The 24576-nt window shown below is 39.8% G+C and overlaps 1 protein-coding gene across 1 annotated transcript in view; it reads right to left on the bottom strand.

The window, feature by feature from the left end:
• sdccag8 (SHH signaling and ciliogenesis regulator sdccag8) overlaps positions 1 to 24576 on the bottom strand; it is a 357014-nt gene that overhangs the window by 51692 nt on the left and 280746 nt on the right. Inside the window, 1 exon segment of the mRNA XM_072580466.1 lies at positions 18155 to 18286. Coding sequence (XP_072436567.1) covers positions 18155 to 18286 — 132 coding nt within the window.

The following is a 24576-nucleotide window of genomic DNA, read 5'->3' on the forward strand; positions in this document are numbered from 1 at the left end:
TCGGTTCCTTCATGGAGGGTATTAAATTCAACCCCAGGAATTAAGCCGTAGAAATTTAGATGAGTGTACTAATCTTTTGAAAACCCAATACCCATAAGGGACAACCAGCATTTGTGAGGATACAAAACAGAAATAATATTTTTCTTGGATGGTTTTAACCTTACACTAAAAATCAATCATTCTCCTAACTAAACCAATTATGTGTGTTTGGGCTGTAATGATGACATCACTTTAACAAGGTTATTTTGTCCTTAGGGTTTTTTTTAAAAGAGAGGTCATAAAGGCAGAGATACCGACATGTCTGTAAAGACTCTAACAATGGCAGGGGAGTGACCAGTTCTCCTAGTTTAGGTTTTTTCTAGTTTGATTTAGTTGTAACAGTGAGAAGCTGCTGTAGTCCAGAGAAAGGTTCCAAGCTTCAGCAGATGACTTTTGACTGGCTTCTCGCCATGAAACCTCCCCTGCCTATGAGAACCTGTGTTTGAATTTACCTATTGCCAAGGGGTGTGTTTATGGGATGTTGCAGGAATTGGAACAGCTCCTTAGTTAAGTGTGGTATCGAGTTGATTGAGTTTTTAAATAGTTAAATTATCCTAAATTCTGTTCTCTTTCGTTCATGCTTCAACTGTACTGTTTAAATAAATTCTGTTTTGCTTAAAGCTGAGTTATTTGACCAGCTGCATTACATCTGGAATATCAATTACACATCTGCCTTTAAAATGAGAAAAAGTTAGGATCTAGGCTACCTTCTTGAAATATTTTGAGAGGGTCTGTCTGGCCTCATCCATAACAGGGCACACCTAGCAAATTTAGTTTGTCTCAAGTTTCTTTGTCATACCTCAAAACATTTATTAAATAATGCAAATCATCAGATCCAGTAACCTCCAATTTGTTAACTATGAACTCATTCAAAATGCACAGACAAATAATTAGATTTTGGAACCTTAAAGGGACACATTCATATAAACATACTCAGGATAATAAATCTAAATTGTTTTCCAGTCCTTATGTAGAATGAAAAACCATGACTGCAATTTTCCCTTTTTCATATTAAGTCTAGGGAAGGGTGCACATATGAACATTTGCATTTGGGGCAGGAATAAACCACTCAGCCCCTCAAACCCACTCCACCAGAGAATAAGATCATGGCTTATTTGATTACTCCATATTCCTACAACTTTCCTCTCCTGGTTCATCAAAAATCTATCTACCTTTATCTTAAAATTATTAAAAGGTTCTGCATTCACCTTTTGAGGAAGGGAGTTCTAAAAACTCATGACTTTCCATGAGAAACAAAGTATTTCTTAGCTCAGTCGTAAATGGATGACCCCTTATTTTTAAACAATATTATAAAAAGATTCTCCAAGAAGAAATTTATTTTCCACATGTTCCCTATCATGACCCCTCTAATGTGTTTCAATCAAGTTACCTCTTACTCTTATCTCTAGCAAATTCAAAAATACATCGTACAAACTTACTTTTAAGAAAATCCACCCATTCTAGGCATTAGTTTTGTAAACCTTCTCTGAATGCTTCCAATGCTCTTATATCCTTCCTTAAATAATAAGGCAGTATTCCAGATATGCTGTCACCAATGCCTTGTGTACCTGTAAAAGACCTCTTTACTTTTGTATTCAATTCCAATTGCTACAAACAGCAACATTCTATTAGCTTTCCCAATTAGTTGCTGTACTTTCAGACTAATCTTTGTCAGTCATGTTTCAAATCCTTCTATATCTCAGAGTTCTGCAATCTTTCACCTTTTAGTTAATATGTCTCCTTTCTATTCTTGCTAACAAAATGGACAACTTCACATTTTCCCACATTATACTCCATTTGCCAGATCTTTGCCCACTTGCTAAACCCAGCTGCTGCATATCTCTTTGTAGTATTCTTATGCCCTTTTCACATTGACTTTCCTACTTACTTTTACATCATTAGCAAATTTAGCAGCCATACTTTTAGTCTTTTCAACTAAGTCATTTATATAATTTGTAAAACATTGAGCACCAAGCACTGTTCCCTGTGGGGTGGCATGGTGGCACAGTGGTTGGCACTGCTGCCTCACAGCACCAGAGACCCGTGTTCAATTCTCCCAGTGTCTGCGTGGGTTTCCTCCGGGTGCTCCGGTTTCCTCCCACAGTCCAAAAATGTGTCGGTCAGGTGAATTGGCCATACTAAATTGCCCCATAGTGTTGGTGAAGGGGTAAATGTAGGAGAATGGGTCTGGGTGGGTTGCTCTTCGGAGGGTCTGCTACCCCCCCCCCCCCCCCACCTTCACAATGAGCTTCTATTTTCAGAATGTTTAGTTATTTCAGAATGTTTAGACTAACTTGCCAAAGCTAATCATGAGGAAGCTTGCTAAGCAACTTAAGAACTTTGCATCCTATTGCAGACCTCAAGACCTAGAAGCTCCTGGCCAATCAGTGACATCAAAACCTTCAGTCAAGGCATACTTTTCAGATCCAGTAAAAAGGTGGCAGGATTTTTGAGCTTCTTGCAGTGAGGGTTGCAGGGACGGGGTGTCATTGGGTTTAGAGGCAAGGGTAGGAATTTGGCTTTCAGGGGTAATCCCCTTGACCCTGATCTGTGCCTCTGACTGATCCAGATAGGAATCAATGGAGGGTGAAATCCCCCAACCTGACAGGCAGGTTGTTCAGTTGCCCAGCCACGAAAGCTACCACTTTTCTCACCTACTGAGATGACAGGTAACTGAAGATATGGCAATTTAAGGATTTTAATTGCAATGTCAAGAAAATCCACAGTGGACCTTCTCGCTCAACACTCCGTCACCCGGAAGGGGAAATTGGGCCAGTATTGAGAGACAGTACTTCAGGAAATATGCACACACACACAGGTGTTTATATACAATACCCATAGATATACAGTATAACCTCATAAATTGTAACATTTTGTAATGAGTTTCAAGTTAGCATGACACTTATTTTCCCCTGCAAACTCCACAGATAATAGGAGTTGCATGGATTTAAACAGATATGAAGCAAATAAATAAAATGACAACCTGTACCTTGGCAGTTTTCAATGTTAATACCACACAAATTCAAACAAAAGCCATCTGATTGATGTGATGGCAAGCCCATCTTACCTCAAAGGCACACCAGCACAAAACTCTTAATAAATCTCGGCATATATACAATAAGATGTTTTTCTCAATACTTCCAACTCTACAAAAAAGGTCAATTTCTCTTAGCTAAATTAACCTAACGTGCAGCTTTTTTCTCTTCACACTATTGTTATTTTTAAAGCAAAGTCATTTTAATTACTCTACTTATAAGCTACCAATGCAAATGTTAATGTTATGTTGAAAGGAAGTGGAAAGACAGTTTAGTTACATGACCTATGACATTCTCCTATACAGCAACAATCAGGAATGTCTCCACAGTTTGCTAAATCAAATTACAACATCAAAATAAAATGATTGCACAATACCATGGAAGTAACCTAGAATTGGGTGACATGGTGGCTTTGTGATTAGCCTCACAGCATCAGGGACTGGGTTTGATTACAGTTGGATGACTCCCTATGTGGAGTTTGCATATTCTCCCCACGTCTGAATGGGTTTCCTCTGGGTCCTCCAGTTTCCTCCCACAGTCTAAAGACGTGCAGGCTAAGTGGACTGTCCATGGGAAATGCAGGATTACATGGCTGGGTCTGGATGCGATGCCCTTCGGAGGGTTGGTGTGGACTCAATGGGCTACTTAGCCTCCACACTATAGGGATTCTGTTAAAACAATGTGTCTTAACATAAAATAACACTGCTGAATTTACAAAACAAAATGCCATGGATGCATATGCAGTTAGGTCCAATGAAGTTAAAAATCACACAACACCAGGTTATAGTCCAACAGGTTTAATTTGAAGCACACTAGCTTTCGGAGCGACGCTCCTTCATCAGGTGATAGTTATCAGGTGATAGACTATCACCTGATGAAGGAGCGTCACTCCAAAAACTAGTGTGCTTCCAATTAAACCTGTTGGACTATAACCTGGTGTTGTGTGATTTTTAACTTTGTATACCCCAGTCCAACACCGGCATCTCCAAATCAGGTCCAATGAAGAGATTTGAGATCTGCCTCAGGCGACTGTCTGTGTGGAGTTTGCACATTCTTCCCTTGTCTGTGTGGGTTTTCTCTGAGTGCTCTGGTTTCATTCCACAGTCCAAAGATGTGCAGTTTAGATGAATTGGCCATGCTAAATTACCCATAGTGTTAGGTGCATTAGTAGGGGTAAATATAGGGTAGGGGAATGGGTCTGGGTGGGTTACTCTTTGGAGGGTCAGTATGGACTTGTTGGGCCAAATGGCCTGTTTCCATACTGTAGGGAATCTAATCTAATCTAATGTAATCTAATCATAAAATAAATACAAACTAACTGAAGGAATAGATAATGAGAGTTCAGAGTCATTATGTTAGACAGTGAAAGGTAAGATTAGTAGGATTAACGAACAATGGATGAACAAAGACATTGACATTTTAGTCAAGACTAAAAAATAATTATGTACTAGATGTAGACAACTGGGTTCAAATTAATCTAGGGGCTTTGTTAAGAGGGACATCAGGAAGGCAAAAAGGTGATATAAGATCGTCTTGGCAAATGAGTTTAAGGATAATCCAAAGCTTTAAGAGCAAGACAGCAACTAGAGAGACAGTAGGAGTCCTTAAAGACCAAAGAGGTTGTCTTTGTGCTGAACCTCAGTCAAAGAACAAAGAACATTTGCAGCCCAGGAACAGGACCTTTGCCACTCCTAGCCCGAGCCAATCCAAATCTACTGTCTCAACCTATCGCCCAATTCCTAAGCATCTGTAACACTCTGCTCCCCACATACTCATACATCTGTCAGGACGCACCTTAAATGAATCTACCGTGCCTGCCTCTACTGGCAATGCATTCCAGGCACCTACCACCATCTGTGTAAAGTACTTGCTGCGTATATCCCCCTCAAACTTTTGAACACATGACCTCTCATTATTGAATTCCTCACCCTGGGAAAAAACTTATCTCTATCCACCCTGTCTATACCCTTCATGATTTTGTAGACCTCAATCAGGTCCCTCCTCAATCTTCTTTTTCCTAAGGAAAACAATCCTATCCTACTCAACCTCTCTTCATAGCTAGCAACATCCTCGTTAACCTTCTCTGCACCCTCTCCAAAGCATCCACGTCCTTTTGGTAATGTGGCGACCAGAACTGTACACAGTATTCTAAATGTGGCCAAATCAATGTCTTGAACAATTTTAGCATGACCTGCCAGCTCTTATACTCAATACCCCGTCCGATGAAGGCAACCATACCATATGCCTTTTTGACCACTCTATCCACCTGTGCAGCCACCTTCAAAGTACAATGGACGTGAAATCCCAGATCTCTCTGCTCAGCAACTTTACCCAAGGCTCTTCCGTTTACAGTATAGTTGGCTCTAGAATTAGACTTCCCAAAATACATTACCTCACATTTGTCTGGATTGAACTCCAACTGCCACTTCTCTGCCCAACCCTCCGGTCTATCTATATTGTCCTGTATTCCTTGACAGTTACTTATGCTTTCTTCTACTCCACCAATCTTCAAGTCATTTGCAAACTTACTAATCAAACCAATGATGCCCTCTTCCAGATCATTTACATATATTACAAACAACAGTGGCCCCAGCACTGATGCCTGTGGAACACCACCTTTCTCCATTTCGGGAAACTCCCTTCAGCTACTACTCTCTGTGTCCTGTTACTCAACCTTTTCTTTATCCACCCAGCTAGAACATCCTGCACACCATGTGACTTCACTTTCTCCATTAGTTTACCATGGGGAACCCTATCAAACGCCTTACTAAAGTCCATGTACATGACATCTCCTGCCCTTCCTTCATCTATCAACTTGGACACTTCCTCAAAGAACTCTATTAAAGTTGATAAGGCACAATCTACCCCACATAAAACCATGTTGCCTATCACAGATAAGCCCATTCTTTTCCAAATATAAATTAGATTTTATCCCTCAGTACATTCTCCAGCAACTTTCCCACCACTGACGTCAGGCTCACTGGTCTGTGGTTACCTGGAATATCCCTACTACCCTTCTTGTACAGGGGGACAATATGAGCAACCTTCCAGTCCTCCGGCACCTCACCTGTGTTTAAGGATGCTACAAAGATATCTGTCAGGGCCCCAGCTATTTCCTCTCTCACCTCCCTCAGGAACCTGGGATAGATCCCATCTGGTCCTGGCGTTTTGACCACCTTAATATCCTTTAGCCTACCCAACAGATCTTCCCTCCTTATGTCAACATGATCCAGAGTAAACAAACTTCTATCTCTAATCTCAGCATTCATCACCTCCTATTCCTCAGTGGACACTGATGCAAAGTAATCATTGAGAATCTCTTTGCATCGATGAGAGAGATATTAAATGAATATTTTGTATCATTATTTACTATGGAGAAAGAAATGTAGGCTAGAGAATTCAGGGAAATAAACATTGATGTTTTGAAAACGGTTCAGATTACAGAAGTGGACATGCTGGATGGCTTACAAAATATAAAGGTTTATAAATCTCTAGGACACGATCCCAGGATGCAATGGGAAGTTAGGGAGGAAGTCACACGGCCCCTTGCAGAAATATTTATGTCATGTATAACTACGAGTGAGGTGCTGGATGACTGGAGAGTGCTAATGTTGAGCCTTATTTAAGAAGGAGTGTAAGGAGAAGCCTGGGAACTATAGATCTGCGATTCTGATTTTGGTGGTGGGTAGGTTGTCGGAGGTGATTCTGAAAGATAGAATTTATATTCAATTGGAGAGGCAAGGAATGATTTGGGATAGCCAGCATAGTTGTGTGCAAGGAAATTGTGTCTCAAAAATATGATTGAATGTTTTGAGGAAATAACCAAGAAGATTGATGAGGCAGAGTGGTAGACATTGTTTACTTGGACTTTAGTAAAGCCTTTGACAAGGTTCCGCATGGTAGTCTAATTAGTAAAGTTAGATCACATGTGATACAAGATGAGCTTGCCAAATGGATACAAAATTGGCAGGAGACAGAGTGATGGCAGAGAGTTGTTTTTCAGGCTGGAGGTCTGTTACCAGCAGTGTTCCACAGGGATTAGTGCTGGGTTTACATTTGGTAGTCACTTATATATGAGATTTGGATGAGAATATAGACAGCAAGGTTAGCAAGTTTGCAGAATACACCAAAATTGATGGTATAATGGATTGTGAAGAAGGTTATTTAAAATTACAAAGAGATCTTGATCAATTGGGTCAATAGGCTGAGGGGTGACAAATGACTAATTTGGAGAAATGTTGAAGTATTGCATTTTGGTAAAACCAACAAGGGCAATTAAAAGTAAGGCCTTGGATAATGTTGTAGAAGAGACACCTAGGGGTTCAGGTACATAATTCTTTGAAGTTTGCACCATATGTAGACAGAGTGATTAATAAGGCATTTAGCATGCTTGCCTCCATTGCTTAGACCTTTGAGTTGAGGAATTGGAAGGTTATGATGGTGGAGAGGCCTCTTCTGGAGTACTGTCCACATTTCTAGTCATTCTGTTAAAAGAAGGATATTATTAAGTTGAAGAGGGTTCAGAAGAGAGTTACCAGATGTTGCCAGGAATGGAGGGTTTGAGCTATAAGAAGAGACTGGATAGGCATGGAACCTTTTTCAATGGAGCATAGGAGGTTAAAGGGTGACCTTACAGAGGTTTATTAAATCATAAGAGGTATAGATAAGGTGAACAGCAGGTGTCCTTTCCCTAGGGTGGGGGATTTCAAAACTAGGGGCATATTTTTAGGTGAGAGGAGAATGATTTAAAAAAGACATGAACAATTTCTTTTACACTGGGAATAGTTTTTGAGTGGATTGAACTTCCAGAGGAAGTGGTGAATGCAGGTACACTTACAATGTTTGAAAGACATTTGGATAATTACATGAATAAGAAATGTTTGGACAGATATGGGCCAACTGCAGACTAATAGGACTTGTTTAGTTTGGGATTATGGCCAGTTTGGACTGGTTGAACCAAAGAGTCTGGTATCATGCTGTATAACTCTATAAATTAACAACAAATTTTACTTACAGGGTGATTTTAATATAGTTAAAATCCTCAAGATAGTTCACAGAAGAATTGATAAACAGTTTTTTAAAAAGTCATATAAGATGATATTAGGATAGATGATAAAAGACTGGACAAAGAAAGAGGTTTAACCAAGCATTTAATGGAGGAATGTTAGGTACAGAATTTGTTTTGATCCCAGCCGATGGTAGTACTGGACCAGTCAGACCCCAGTGTAAAACTTGGCTTGATTGATCATAAGTTTTGCTTTTGTCATTGAACATATTAACACGAGGCTTCTAATGTTCTTTTAACAAAACACAAATTTATCATCCAAAATTTTAAAAAGATAGTTTAGAAAGATCTTGATATAAACAGCAGAAAAAGTAAAGGAACTGAACCCTTTGCTGGCAATACCTTTTAAAGTCACTCAAGCCCAGTAAAATAACATTCCTGACTTCACTTTAAGTTTTTTTACTCAACTAACTTTCTGCACATTCAGCAGACGGAATACTCTGTCTTTCCCAGAGATATGTAAATATGGACATACTCACTGACTCTATCCAACTCTCCTCCTCGATTGATGAACATCTTAGTATTTCTTTTCACTTATGATAGCCTGGGTACGTCTCTTCAATTCTAATTGCATGGAGATTTCTATCAACTCTCTCAATTTCTACAAACTAAACGCCCCTTCTACTGAAATGAAACCGCTCTTCTGAACAGGAACCTGATTTTGGCCTCTGACCATCTGTCCTTCTGAAGCCATCAATTTTCCAGTTTGTAAAAAATTCATTAAATAACCCCCCAGTTTGCTAAAACTCACTTAACTTTTAGTCAAGATTTGGAGATGCCAGTGTTGGACAGGGCTATACAAAGTTAAAAATCACACAACAACAGGCTATAGTCCAACAGATTTAGTTGGAAGCACTAGCTTTCGGAGCACAGCTCCTTCACCAGGTGGTTGTGGAGCCTGGTGAAGGTGCAGCACTCAGAAAGCTAGAGCTTCCAATTAAACCTGTTGGATTATAACTGGTGTTGTTGATTTTAATGTTGACTTAAGTCACATGCTTTCCTGAAAATTAGGTTTGAACACTAGTTGTTTAAAACAATGAACAACAAAATTCTAGGCTATACACATCAGCTCATTTTATAAAGTTTTTCCAAACAATGTAATTTTATCACATACCATACATAAAAGGCATTAGTGAAGAAATTATTTTAATAGCTATAGCATCGAAACAGGAAATATTGAGGTGACTAAGAATATGAGAAATGGGATTTTCAGCATCTTCTGAGGCTGGGATCAGCCAAAAATAGCTCCATCAGGCAATTTGGTTTCTTGGTTCCATCCTGTCTCGGGGCCAGAGAAGACCTTCTTAGGTGCCAGGAGACTTCTCATGTAGAGGGGCTTCTCATCTCATGAAGGTCCTGCTAGCTCAAGCCTTTCTTAACTTAAGTTTTGAAAGAGATGGAACTGGCATTGAGTAACTTGCTGTACCAATGAAGAGGATCCAGAAGTTACCTGTCATGACGGCCTGACCTCCAGAGGGACTCATATGAAGTGCAAGGCACATGGTGAAAGCAAGCAGCAGGGAAGTGCAAATGAGGATGAGGGAAATGCTGAGAAGTGAAGTTCCTTCCAAGGGCTGGGGCTCATCAATAAAACTGATTAAAATATTTCCAGCTTGTATCTTTGAATAAAGATGCTCTTCCTGCTGTGCACTCACCTCAGTGATACTTGAAAATTGTTGAAGTTAGAAGTCACACAACACCAGGTTATCGTGCACAAACTTTAGGAGCCCATTCATCAAATGTAGTGATATATATTTGAGGGTTGAAACAGTTCTTAATTTTTAAGTATCTTAGTTACTTAGCCAATACAAGGGTTCCAGCTCATCTTCAATTCCACCCTAACGAAACTTTGATGAGGGCAGAATCATGTTAAAATCCTATTTCAACATTCAATTTCAAAGGATTTAATGCCTGTGCTTGCTTCCTCTTGGCAGTTAGTACTCAGCCCATTGTTTCCCATGGAACTATTCATGGATACACAAAGATCATCGTTGGAAATTTTTCCTTAAGGTCCAGAGAAATTCCTGATATTAAAATTGCTGGAATTCCTGGAACAAGTCTTAACGGATTGTGCTATGGCAGGTAAAAGGAATGCAATATGAATGTGTGAAACACTCATGGCTAACATTGAGTTATATACCTTGAGCAAAGCCATGGAAGGATTAGATTCACATTTGGACAGCATGAACGAATTGGACCAAGGGGTCTGTTTCCATGCTGTTTGACTCTATGATTCTATATAATAATCAGGATTGGTATATTTTGTTTAGATTTGAATTAATTTTGATATAATAGTTTTAGAATGAAGAACAATTACTTGCATACAGCCACGGTTACATTATTGCCATATCACTAATGATAATACAATATATACTAAGAAAGATCTTGGGGAAAATCATGTATCTAATTTACAAATTTCTCCTCTATGAGAGCCATGACAGTTGCAAAGGAAGTAGTCATTATTTAGAGCAAGAACAATTCATCCCCAAAGGACGTGCTTTATTAGTTAGTGAGTCACCGATGATAAACTTTCTGTAATTCCTTAGAAGAGCCATTGTTGAGTAATTAGGTGACCTACATTTTCACATAGAAGGAACAATGAATATTGTGCAGATCTTGGCAAATGAACATAAATTGAACAGACACTACTAAATGCAAATGGAACAACTTAGGCAAATTAGATTTACCTGGGCTTTAATACAGAAAATCATGAAATGACCTGAAGTGAAAACTGAAGTCATTTTCAGTTTAAGCTGAATAACAGCCATACTATTGAGTTTCTGTATTGCATCATGCACGGTAAATGATGTAAAAGTTAGACAAAGTAGTGTTTAGTATAATTTAAGTTTTACTGCTGTTCCAATAGGCTAATCTCAGAGTGGATAGCAGATCAGAATCCAAACTCACTAGGATAGGATAGTGATCATGATCTAAAGGTTTGCTCTGTATATTTCAAATGTAGAGGGCACACTTGATGAAGCTTCTATCAAATCTTACATAATGAAGTGTAAACAGACAGACAATAAACAAGGATCCTACAACTTCTAGGTATGAGTGATACAAGAGACCAGATTCATTAGTACTCAGTCTAAAGTGAAGGGATACAGAAGATGAATCACACAAACTTTGAAGCTGAACTTTGATTCAGTCTCTCTTGTCTGTTATGGTTCCATCTCTCCTATTACATTTCTAGTTCTGTCATGTGAGTGACAGATTAGAGAGCATCAATTCATTAAATGAGCATTAATGTTTATGTCTGTATATACTTGCATGATTTGCTGATTCATCATAGTACAATATGTCACATGTACACAACAGTACCATGATAAAAATGGCATATATTCCCTGCCATCCTACTCCAAAGAAAATCCACATTTTTTTATAACAAGAGTGGGCCAGCTGAAATTCAAAGTAGACTCCAACAAAAAGCTGATTAATACGAGAAAAATACATCTCAATATGATGAAACAAATATAGCATCTGTTGCCATATGAATATGTAGTGGCTATCTGTGTATCATTTCACTATCTGGGATGAGCTATTCCAGAAAATGAACCAACTCAAATGCTTAACAGTACAATGATCATATTAGTTAATTCTAGGGTGAAAAGCTTCACAAATAAATTGGCTGCATTCTGACCATTTTGACAGAAATAGGAGTGGATACAACTCCAGTATGAGGTAAAGCATAAGGTTGCAAGAATTCTAAAGAGTGGTGATATATTTTTCTGAAATAGCAAAATAAAAGCATTTTAATTACAATCTGTTCTATTAAATGTGCTATGTCTGAAGTGAAGTGTGAAACTGAATAAAGACCAAATTAAATCTTTATTCCATAAAAAAATAAACTTGATCAGACTTAAACTGAAAATTGAACTTATGTTACTCAGTGGCTGGTTTTAAAATAAGCTTAAGTATCCTGTGGAGATAGGTAACTGGAGTTTAGGTTTGCGTGGATTTACTAATTATTCATATAATTAGGCGAAATGTAAATCATTTGATGGATCAAATCTGAACTGCTCACATTAAATGCACTTGCATAAAGTGATTGTGGGGTATGGGTGAGGGCTGCATTTAGTGGTTGGTTTAAGGATGTAGTGATTGGGAATCATGCCACCTTCCTGCCCCCAGATGAAGTGTTTATGCTGTGGACAGTGTTTCCACCTTGACGGTAATTAATACCCACTTAAGGGCCTCATCCTGAGGCTGAAGATATTAACTCAGAGTGAACAGGCAACTTGCTATGTGGGGAGCATGAAAGATTGCACCTGTGGTGAGGATGGAAGATATCCCTTGTTAATAAAGGCACAATGCCTGATTTTGGGACCCAGCATCGGGAAGAGAGCAAGACCAATGAAAGCCAAACCATGGCCTTTGTTACTGACTGCTTTACTCCTCTGATGACCCCAACCTGTGACATCCTATACCTGGACTTCTCTTCAATCCAAGTTCTTGGGTGGGAATAGTTCCAGCAATATTCTTTACGTCCCTTGTGGTGCTATTAACATAGAAGAGTTTTGTGTGACAGGATTTCTCTACCCTGAGATCATTGATTTCAAGGAATGGCACATTTCTGGTCTATCAAGATGCAGTGTGCCTTCTCAGAAAGAAGCCATGTGATGTTCATGGCAACTCTCCAGTCATCCATCATTCTCACAAGATTTTGCCCTGCTTTAGGACTCTGTTCAGTATGTTGCCTCTAGGTATACAGGTCCACAATTCCCTGAACATGGCAACACAAGTCGATATGGTGGTCAAAATGGCATATGGTATGCTTGCCTTGATCAGTCAGGACATAGAGTATAACAGTTGGCAAGTTATGTTGCAGCTGTATAGAACTTTAATCAGGCCACATTTGGAATACTGCGCACTGTTCTTGTCACCATATTACCAGAAGGATGTGGAAGCTTTGGATAGGCTACAGAAAAGGTTTATCAAGATGTTGTCTGGTTTGGAGGGCATTAGCTATGAGGAGAGATTGGACAACTAGAACTTTGGAAGCTGAGGGGTGACCTAATAGAAGCTTACAAAATTATGGAAGGCATAGATAGTCAGAATCTTTCTCAGGGTAGAAATGGCGATTACTAGGGCACATAAGTTTAGGTAAAAGGGGGAAAGTTTAAAGGAGATGTGAGAGGCAATTTTTGACACAGAGGATGATAAGTGCTTGGAATACACTGCCAGAGGAGGTGGCAGAACAGGTACAAAGCAACATTTAAGAGGCATCTTGACAGATACAAGAACAGACAGGGAACAGAAGGATACAGATCATGTAGAGGAAAAAGGTTTTTAGTTTAGAAACGCGTCATGTGTCTGCGCTGGCTTGGTGGGTCAAAAAGCCTGTACCTGTGCTGTACAATTCTTTATTCTTTGTATGCAAGTGCCAGTTGATAATTGCTTTCATCTAAACTGGAGATTAGTGAGGGAAAATCTAAAATATCTCCAATTAAGATTTAATAATAAAAACGTGAAGCATAAATTAAATTCTATTATTTTCTTTCTTATGGCTGCACCTATGATATTCCACATATTTGACTGAAATTACGTGATTAAGTATTTAAAGCAAGTCTCAAGGTTTGACCATCTGATGGCGTTAATTGTGTTATCAAAGATGAAAACATAGCAGTATTTATGGATCTTGTCTCAAAATTGATCAGTGTCAATTCTGTGAGTGGGATTTAATTACACTTCACTAAATTCTAATTGTGATCAGGCCAGTTTGTGTAAGACTAATAACACTTAGTTTGAAGAAAATACATCAAATATTAACAAGTACTAAAATAACTGGTCCATAAAATTTAAAGTAGGTCTTGTACAAAGCACGTTTAAATAAATAGCACCTTAGTATTGAAGTTATTACCTAAATACTGATACACTTTCTAGCTCTATCTCCATTATATACTTTGGACTTTGCAGGACAACCAATATAATACTAATTGCAGATGCATAGAATGACCAGCTTGCAACAAATAAGTGAACTTTATAATGCATTTAATATTTATTTTCTATACAAGTTTTTTAAAGAAAAATATCATATTGAAAAGTGTGGGTGTATTCTAATCAATCTGAACAGAATACTTATGATGGAGTAGATTATCATATTCTTAATTGGGCTGTAGCTGAATCTTAATTAATGAATCACAAGCTTGCCAAAAAATATTACATTTGGATCAGAGTTATGTGTAAAGATCTCTATAGACTGCTTGTAAGAAAAATAACCAGCTCATAAAACCTCAATCTCATCTAATTTATGCAACTCATGAATTTGAATGAAAATACTTTGTCTTTCCCACTACAGATTTTGAGTATGGGAGAGGTAGTTTAATTCTCTAAGAATGACAATACTCAACTGAAGTGCAGCAACTGAAAATTCAGAATACAGGCTTGCTCAGAAAAGATTTATAACTTGATTTCACTGTACAAAATTGTATTGTTAATCACTGGCTTATAAAGAGTTATGCTGAGTATGATTACATAAACAAGCATCAAGAAGCAAGAGCATTATGCCGAGCATGACATAAGTGATGATGTTACTTTTGTAAATGACAGATACCTGACAAATTTTCAGGTTATGCAACAGGGTTGAGTTAAATTTTAAAGTATTATAGTGATCACCAATTCTCGGGAGACTTGGTACTGTGCTTGAAATAAGAAGCTGTACAGGAATAGCATTACACTAAGTGAAGGAAACCCAAAATCAACAAAAGTACATTGCAAAGCAATTAATCTTCTTTCTTAAACTACTTAAAAGAAACTGAAAACATATTAGAAAAAAGAAATCACTCCTGTTCCAACATTTTTAATGATTTCTGATTAGAAACATGAATTGTAGTCATGTAATGCCTATGGCATTTGTTATAGTTTTCAGGTTTTATTTTTCATGCTATAGATTTGAAGAAAAGTTAATCAGTGGACCAGTGTTTGTGCCCAGCTAATATGTATATGCACACAATGATTCAAAGACTTTGAACCAAATGTAATATTTCCAAGTTTGGTGATGATACAAAACTATGTGGCAATATGAGTTGAGAGGGGAAATATTAAAAATATAGAAAATAGTAGCGGGAGTAGGCCATTTAGCCCTTTGAGCCTGCTCTGCCATTGAATATGACTGCGGCTGATTAAAGGCTTCAAGGGAATCAAACAGGCTAAATGAGTGGGCACAAATCTGGAATATAACATGAAAATGTGCAGCTAACGACTTTGGGAAAAAAATAGAAATGCAGTGTATTTCTCAAATGGTGAAAGATTGGAAATGTTGCCATTCAAAAAGGCTTGGATGTCCTTGTTTATAAGTTACTGAAAACTAAAAGACAAGTGCAAGGAGCAGTTAGTAAGATGAATGATATGTTGGCCTTAATTGCAAGGAGTTTGAGCACAGGGATAAAGATATCTTGGTTCAATTGTATAGAATCTGGTGAGACTGCACCTAGAAATATTGTGTACAATTTTGGTCTCCTTTCCTCAGGAAGGCTGTACTGGCCACAGGGGGAGTTCAGTGAAAGTTATCAGTCTAATGCCTGGGATGTTGGACTACCCTATGATGTGAGATTGCAGAGACTGAGCATGTATTCTGTACTGTTTATTATATCAGACTGTAAGAGCTTACAAAATTCTTGAAAGTCAGGAAATATGCAGAAAGAATTGGCTGAGCATTATAGAACCAGGTGCAGCTCAAAATAAGAGGTAAGCTATTTAAAATTAAGATTAGGGGGAACTTCTTCACTCCTCGGTGATGAATCTTTTTGGTATTCACTGTACAGGTTCAGTCATTGAGTATATTCAAGACAGAGGTCAATATATTTTCTAGACAGTAAAAATATCAAGGAGTATGAAGATATGAAAATAGTGTGGGTGTAGAAAAGTAGCCATAATCTAGCTGCATGGCAGAGCATGCTCAACAGGCTGAGTGCCTAATCCTGCTTCTACTTCCTACAATCCTATGTCACTATGTAATATGATTATACATTTAAGCATTATGTATTGTCCAGGAAATTGTCAATGATTAAACTTAATATGTTCTGATTAGGTATTCATTTATCAGGAAGTCACTTTAAATATTTGAGGATGACTCTCTTGGTTTGGAACTGATGTTCACTTGATCATAATGAACCGACGAGAATGAGGGTAGGTCCGATCAAGGACAGTAGGAGGAGACTGTGTATTGAGTCGGAAGAGATAGGAGAGGTCTTGAATGAGTACTTTTCTTCAGTATTTACAAATGAGAGGGACCGTATTGTTGAAGAGGAGAGTGTGAAACGGACTGGTAAGCTAGAGATACTTGTTAGGAAGGAAGATGTGTTGGGCATTTTGAACAACTTGAGGATAGACAAGTCCCCCGGGCCTGATGGGATATATCCTAGGATTATGTGGGAAGCAAGAGAGGAAATTGCAGAGCCGTTTGCAATGATCTTTTCGTCTTCACTGTCAACAGGGGTGGTACCAGGGGACTGGAGAGTAGCGAATGTTGTGCCCCTGTTCAAAAAAGGGAATAGGGATAACCCCGGGAATTACAGGCCACTTAGTCTTACTTCGGTGGTAGGCAAAGTAATGGAAAGGGTACTAAGGGATAGGATTTATGAGTATCTGGAAAGACACTGCTTGATTAGGGACAGCCAGCACGGATTTGTGAAGGGTAGGTCTTGCCTTACAAGTCTTATTGAATTCTTTGAGGAGGTGACCAAGCATGTGGATGAGGGTAGAGCAGTGGATGTCCTGTACATGGATTTTAGTAAGGTATTTGATAAAATTCCCCATGATAGGCTTGTGCGGAAAGTCAGGAGGCATGAGATAGAGGGAAATTTGGCCAGTTGGATAGAGAACTGGATAACCGGTCGAAGTCAGAGAGTGGTGGTAGATGGTAAATATTCAGCCTGGAGCCCAGTTACAAGTGGAGTTCCGCAGGGATAAGTTCTGGGTCCTCTGCTGTTTGTAATTTTTATTAATGACTTGGAAGAGGGAGTCAAATGGTGGGTCAGTAAATTTGCAGATGATACGAAGATTGGTGGAGTTGTGGATAGTGAAGAGGGCTGTTGTTGGCTGCAAAGAGACTTAGATATGATGCAGAGCTGGGCTGAGAAGTGGCAGATGGAGTTCAACCCTGTCAAGTGTGAGGTTGTCCATTTTGGAAGGACAAATAAGAATGCGGAATACAGGGTTAACGGCAGGGTTCTTAGTAAGGTGGAGGAGCAGAGGGATCTTGGGGTCTATGTTCATAGATCTTTGAAAGTTGCCACTCACGTGGATAGAGCTTGTAAGCAGGCCTCTGGTGTATTAGCATTCAGTAGCAGAGGGATTGAATTCAAGAGTCTGAAGCGATGTTGCAGCTGTAGAGGACCTTGGTTAGGCCACATTTGGAGTACTGTGTGCAGTTCTGGTCGCCTCACTTTAGGAAAGATGTGGAAGCTTTGGAGAGGGTGCAGAGAAGATTTACCAGGATGTTGCCTGGAATGGAGAATACGGCGTACGAGGATAGGTTGAGAGTGCTAGGCCTTTTCTTATTGGAACGGCGAAGGATGAGGGGTGACTTGATAGAAGTTTATAAAATGATCAGAGGAATAGATAGAGTAGACAGTCAGAAACTTTTTCCCCGGGTACAGCAGAGTGTTACAAGGGGACATAAATTTAAGGTGAAGGGTGGAAGGTATAGGGGGGATGTCAGGGGTAGGTTCTTTACCCAGAGAGTGGTGGGGGCATGGAATGCGCTGCCTGTGGGAATGGCAGAGTCAGAATCATTGGCGACCTTTAAGCGGCAATTGGATAGGTACATGGATGGGTGCTTAAGCTAGGACAAATGTTCGGCACAACATCGTGGACCGAAGGGCCTGTTCTGTGCTTTATTGTTCTATTGTTCTATGTTCTATAATTACACTGAACACAATCATGCTCAATTCCAGTTACAAAACTTTTACTTTGCAGTAGGAATTCATTGCCTGTTTCCAATCAAAACCAAGGAAACAATGACAACAAAATTCAGAGTAAGATACTCAGCAGATACTGCGGGAATGCTACGTACCTTTGTTTCATTCTTTCATGCATAGTTCCATGTTGGATGCACTGGTTTTCCATTTCATCATTTCTTGCCTGCAGTTTCTCCAATCTTTCCTGTAAATACTCTTTGTCCTGGCAAAGCTGGCCAACCTCTGATCTGGAATATGTAATCAATTTTACTGATGAGAATAGCTGAGGAAAGACCAATTGTAATAAAGAAACATCATGACAAAAGCAACAATAATGCCTGTCCATGTGCAATTAAATGTGAAGGAATAAAGTTGATGAATGAGAAAGCATCATCTTAACTATTTATTATAAAATTTTCAACTCTGAAACCAAAGTCACAAGTAAGATCCTTCATGAGTACGATGACAGTCCATTAATGTTCCTCAATTGTTTTGTAACCTTTGATATGTTTGGCCCCATTTTGACATTGGAACCTGTGCTTTCAAAGTTTGTAATTTTTTTATTAACTGACAACGAGAAATGAAAAGAGAAGTTGATTAAGGAAACCGAACCTTCCAATTTCTAAGCAAACAAAAACGGAAATTCAGATCTGGAATCCAAACATCTGAGTAGAGTCATAGAGATGTACAGCATGGAAACAGACCCTTCGGTCCAACCCATCCATGCCGACCAGATATCCCAACCCAATCTAGTCCCACCTGCCAGCACCCGGCCCATATCCCTCCAAACCCTTCCTATTCATATACCCATCCAAATGCCTCTTAAATGTTGAAGTGAAGTGAGACGATTTCAAAGGAAACAAAGCCATCCGAACTCAGTAGCAGTGTTTGATGCGTCCAATAGTGCAATACAGACAAGCTGAAGAAGAGTGGCTCAATCCAGAAGCTGAGAATAAGTTGCTAGATCTGCTTCTATTACTTGAAGATAGATGAATCTACACCATCCAGACCAGGTTAAGGAGGTTTTGCAGGTATGTAACATTTTTGGTGTTGCCTGAGGAGATCAGTTTGGTGTGTGCTGCTGGTTGATTGGAGAACTGGCTACACCCTAGAGGATAAAGAGCCAAAAATTTCTGAATCTCAAAGTTTTGAAGGATTTTGTGACTAGGTTTAATTACCTATATAGTGTGTAATCTGCTGAGCCAAATTGTAAGATCTATCTCAGTTGTATCAGTTATTTAACATTTCATTTATACTTTATGAGTGACCATAATTTGCCTTTTAATTCACGTCAAAATTACAATGATTTTAATGGAACAGTATAGGATGTTCACAAAGATTGATTTAATGCTTGCTTCCTTTGACTAATGAATAATAAGAATTATTTTGCTTTAAACATAGAGTCATAGATATGTACAGCATGGAAACAGACCCTTCAGTCCAACCTGTCCATGCCGACCAGATATCCCAACCCAATCTAGTCCCACCTGCCAGCACCCGGCCCATATCCCTCCAAACCCATCTTATTCATATACCTATCCAAATGCCTCTTAAATGTTGCAATTGTACCAGCCTCTACCACATCCTCTGGCAGCTCATTCCATACACATACCACCCTCTGCGTGAAAACGTTGCCCCTTAGCTCTCTTTTATATCTTTCCCCTCTCACCCTAAACCAATGCCCTCTAGTTCTGGACTCCCGACCCCAGGGAAAAGACTTTGTCTATTTGTCTTATCCATGCCCCTCATAATTTTGTAAACCTCTATAAGATGACCCCTCAGCCTCTGACGCTCCAGGGAAAAGAACCCCAGCCAGTTCAGCCTCTCCCTGTAGCTCAGATCTTCCAACCCTGGCAACATCCTCGTAAATCTTTTCTGAACCCTTTCAAGTTTCACAACATCTTTCCAATAGGAAGGAGACCAGAATTGCACGCAATATTCCAACAGTGGCCTCATGAATGTCCTGTAGAGCCGCAACATGACCTCCCAACTCCTGTACTCAATACTTTGACCAATAAAGGAAAGCATACCAAACGCCTTCATCACTATCCTATCTACCTGCGACTCCACTTTCAAGGAGCTATGAACCCACACTCCAAGGTTTCTTTGTTCAGCAACGCCCCCCCCAGGACCCTACCATTAAGTGTATAAGTCCTGCTAAGATTTGCTTTCCCAAAATGCAGCACCTCACATTTTTCTAAATTAAACTCCATCTGCCACTTCTCAGCCCATTGGCCCATCTGGTCAAGATCCTATTGTAATCTGAGGTAACCCTCTTCGCTGTCCACTACACCTCCAAATTTGGTGTCATCTGCAAACTTAGTAACTGTACCTCTTATGCTTGCATCCGAATCATTTATGTAAGTGACAAAAAGTAGAGGCTCCAGCACCGATCCTTGTGGCACACCACTGGTCACAGGCCTCCAGTCTGAAAAACAACCCTCCACCACCACTCTCTGTCTTATACCTTTGAGCCATTTCTGTATCCAAATGGCTAGTTCTTCCTGTATTCCATGAGATCTAACCATGCTAATCAGTCTCCTATGGGGAACCTTGTTGAACACCTTACTGAAGTCAATATAGATCACATCTACTGCTCTTCCCACATCAATCTTCTTTGTTACCGCTTCAAAAAGCTCAATCAAGTTTGTGAGACATGATTTCCCACGCACAAAGCCATGTTGACTAACCCGAATCAGTCCTTGCCTTTCCAAATACATGTACATCCTGTCCCTCAGGATTCCCTTCAAAGACTTGCCCACCACTGAGGTTAGACCTACCGGTTTATAGTTCCCTGGCTTGTCTTTATCGCCCTTCTTAAACAGTGGCACCATGTTCGCCAACCTCCAGTCTTCCAGCACCTCACCTGTGACTAACCGTGAGACAAATATCTCAGCAAGAGGCCCAGCAATCACTTCTCTAGCTTCCCACAGAGTTCTCAGGTACACCTGATCAGGTCCTGGGGATTTATCCACCTTTAACCGCTTCAAGACATCCAGCACTTCCTCCTCTGCAATATGGACATTTTGCAAGATGTCACCACCTATTTCCCTACAGTCTATATATTCCATATCCTTTTCCACAGTAAATACTGATGCAAAATATTCATTTAGTATTTCCTCCATTTTCTGTGGCTCCACACAAAGGCCGCCTTGCTGATCTTTGAGGGGCCCTATTCTCTCCCTAGTTACCCTTTTGTCCTTAATATATTTGTAAAAACCCTTTGGATTCTCCTTAATTCTATTTGCCAAAGCTATCTCATGTCCCCGTTTTGTCCTCCTGATTTCTCTCTTAAGTATACTCCTACTTCCTTTATACTCTTCTAAGTATTCACTCGATCTATTCTGTCTATACCTGACACATGCTTCCTTCTTTTTCTTAACCAAACCCTTAATTTCTTTCATCATCCAGCATTCCCTATACCTACCAGCCTTCCCTTTCACCTTGACAGGAATATACTTTCTCTGCATTCTTGTTATCTCATTTCTGAAGGCTTCCCATTTTCCAGCCATCCCTTTACTTGCGAACATCTGCCTCCAATCAGCTTTTGAAAGTTCTTGCCTAATACCATCAAAATTGGCCTTTCTCCAATTTAGAACTTCAACTTTTAGATCTGGTCTATCCTTTTCCATCACTATTTTAAAACGAATTATGGTCACTGGTGCCAAAGTGCTCCCCCACTGACACCTCAGTCACCTGCCCTGCCTTATTTCCCAAGAGTACATTAAGTTTTGCACCTTCTCTCATAGGTACATCCACATACTGAATCAGAAAATTGTCTTGTACACACTTAAGAAATTCCTCTCCACCTAAACCTTTAACACTATGGCAGATCCAGTCTATGTTTGCAAAGTTAAAATCCCCTACTATAACTACCCTATTATTCTTACAGATAGCTGAGATCTCCTTACAAGTTTGTTTCTCGATTACCCTCTTACTATTGGGGGATGTAAAATACAATCCCAATAAGTGATCATCCCTTTCTTATTTCTCAGTTCCACCCAAATAACTTCCCTGGATGTATTTTTGGGAATATCCTCCCTCAGCATAGTTGTAATGCTGTCCCTTATCAAAAATGCCACCCCCTCTCCACTCTTGCCTCCCTTTCTATCCTTCCTGTAGCATTTGTATCCTGGAACATTAAGCTGCCAGTCCTGCCCACCCCAGAGCCATTTTTCTGTAATTGCTATGATATCCCAGTCCCATGTTCCTAACCATGCCCTGAGTTCAGCTGCCTCTTGTATTGAAATAAATGCAGTTAATTCATTAGTCCTACCTTGTCCCTGCCTGCCCTGACTGTTTGACTAAATTCTGTTCTCAGCTGTACCCATCTCAGATTGATATCTTTCCTCACTATCTCGCTGGGTCTCACCTCCCCACCTTACTAGTTTAAATCCTCCCAAGCAGCTCTAGCAAATTTCCCTGCCAGTATATTAGTCCCCTTCCAATTTAGGTGCAATCCGTCCTTCTTGTACAGGTCACTTCGACCCCAAAAGAGATTCCAATGATCCAAAAATGTGAATCCTTTTCTCATACACCAGCTCCTCAGCCATGCATTCATCTGCTCTATCCTCCTATTCCTGCCCTCACTAGCTCGTAGCACTGGGAGTAATCCAGATATTACTAACCTTGAGGACCTCCTTTTTAAATTCCTGCCTAACTCTCTGTAATCTCCCTTCAGAATCTCAACCTTTTCCCTTCCTATGTCATTGGTTCCAATGTGGACAATGACCTCCTGATGGCCCCTCTCCCCCGTGAGAACATTCTGCGCCCTCTCTGAGACATCCTTGATCCTGGCACCAGGGAAACAACACACCATTCTGCTTTTTCTCTGCTGGCCACAGAAACGTCTGTCTGTACCTCTGACTACAGAATCCCTTAACACAATTGATCTCTTGGAAGCCGACGTACCCCTCGTTGCATTAGAGCCAGTCTCAATACCAGAAATGTGGCTGTTTGTGCTACATTCCCCTGAGAATCCATCCACCCCCTACATTTTCTAAAACAGCATACCTGTTTGAAATGGGTATATCCACAAAAGACTCCTGCTCTAGCTGCCTACCTCTCTTACCCTTCCTGGAGTTAACCCATCTATGTGACGGTATCGGAGACTTTCCCCCTTCCTATAACTGCCATCCATCACATACTGTAGCTGTTGCAAATTCCTCATCGCTTCTATCTGTCTCTCCAACCGATCCACTCGATCTGACAAGATTCGCATCCAACAGCATTTATGGCAGATATAATCCACAGTAACCCTTACACTCTCTTTAAGTTCCCACATCTGACAAGAAGTGCACATCACTGCAAAGGCCATTTTTGCTCCTTCACAATCTACAGACCCAGAAAATAACATCGTCTTATTCCTCTACAAACACTGCCCCAGGTTAAATTAATAGCTATGGCTTATATTTTAAGTTTAATCAAGAGACTTATCTCCAAAAAACACAATCAAAAATAATCCACTATACTCACTACTGCAGCCTTTCTCTTGAACAGACTTAAAACAATAATTAACTTATCTGATTCTGTGCTGCGAACTTCGCCCAACAGTTCCTCCAAGATTAGTTGTGAATTTCACTGTTTGTTAATTTTCCAAGATGCACTCCGATGTCCAGCGATACACGAATTCAAACAGCAAAGGCGGTAACTGTGCACGTTCTCTCTCTGTCTCTGTCTCTCTCTCTCTCTCCTGCACTGTCCTCACCATGTGCTTCCTCTGTCTGTTCTTCTCCCTTTTAAAACTGCTGTTGTTTTGACTTTTATTTTCCAAAGTTCCAAAACAATGCAACAGCATATAAAACAGTAATTGCTGCTTCTGGAATTTGAGGAAATCACCTCCAACACCTAAAATACCTCAAAAAAAAAAGGAGCAGCTCTTACAGCCAGAAATTTTTCCCGTCCTCCATCTTGGATTACCCAGAATCTCAAATCTTGTGGCTTAATTCCTTTAGTAATACTACGCATTGTTGAGGAGCCTTCTCTCGACTAAATGGCAGACTCAGCAAATGAGGAGACTATTGTTTGGCTTCTGGGATTTGCATTCCCTATTTTTGCTTTAGTAAAAATTGAGGGTTTCAGATTTCTTCTTTGGAAAAAAAAGCACTACCAAAAACGTAACACTATTGTGAAATGATCATAACTTAACTCAACATTAAGGTAGCATTTGACACAGTATGGCATCACAAAACAGATCACTGTGGGGGTATACAGCTGAAACCATACCTGAAGAGAGTTGTGGTTGTTGGATGTAATTATTATAGACTAGGTTGTCAGTACAAGACTGTCTAAGAACAGTGATCTTGGCCCAATCTTTCAACTGTCATAAGACGAAAAGTGGGTCTGCTGCTAATGATTCAGCAAAGATACGTTGCTCTCACATCTCTTACTATGGTGCAACACAGGCCAGCCTACAGAAGGAATGAGATAGCATCCAAGCTTGGGCTAATAATTGCATGTAGTGTTTGTGTTAGATGAGTGCCAGCTAATAAAACTTTCCAACAAAAGAAAATCTAGCCACTTCTCCTGGTCTTCAATG

The sequence above is a fragment of the Chiloscyllium punctatum genome, chromosome 11, assembly GCF_047496795.1.
Source record: "Chiloscyllium punctatum isolate Juve2018m chromosome 11, sChiPun1.3, whole genome shotgun sequence".
NCBI lineage: Eukaryota > Metazoa > Chordata > Chondrichthyes > Orectolobiformes > Hemiscylliidae > Chiloscyllium > Chiloscyllium punctatum.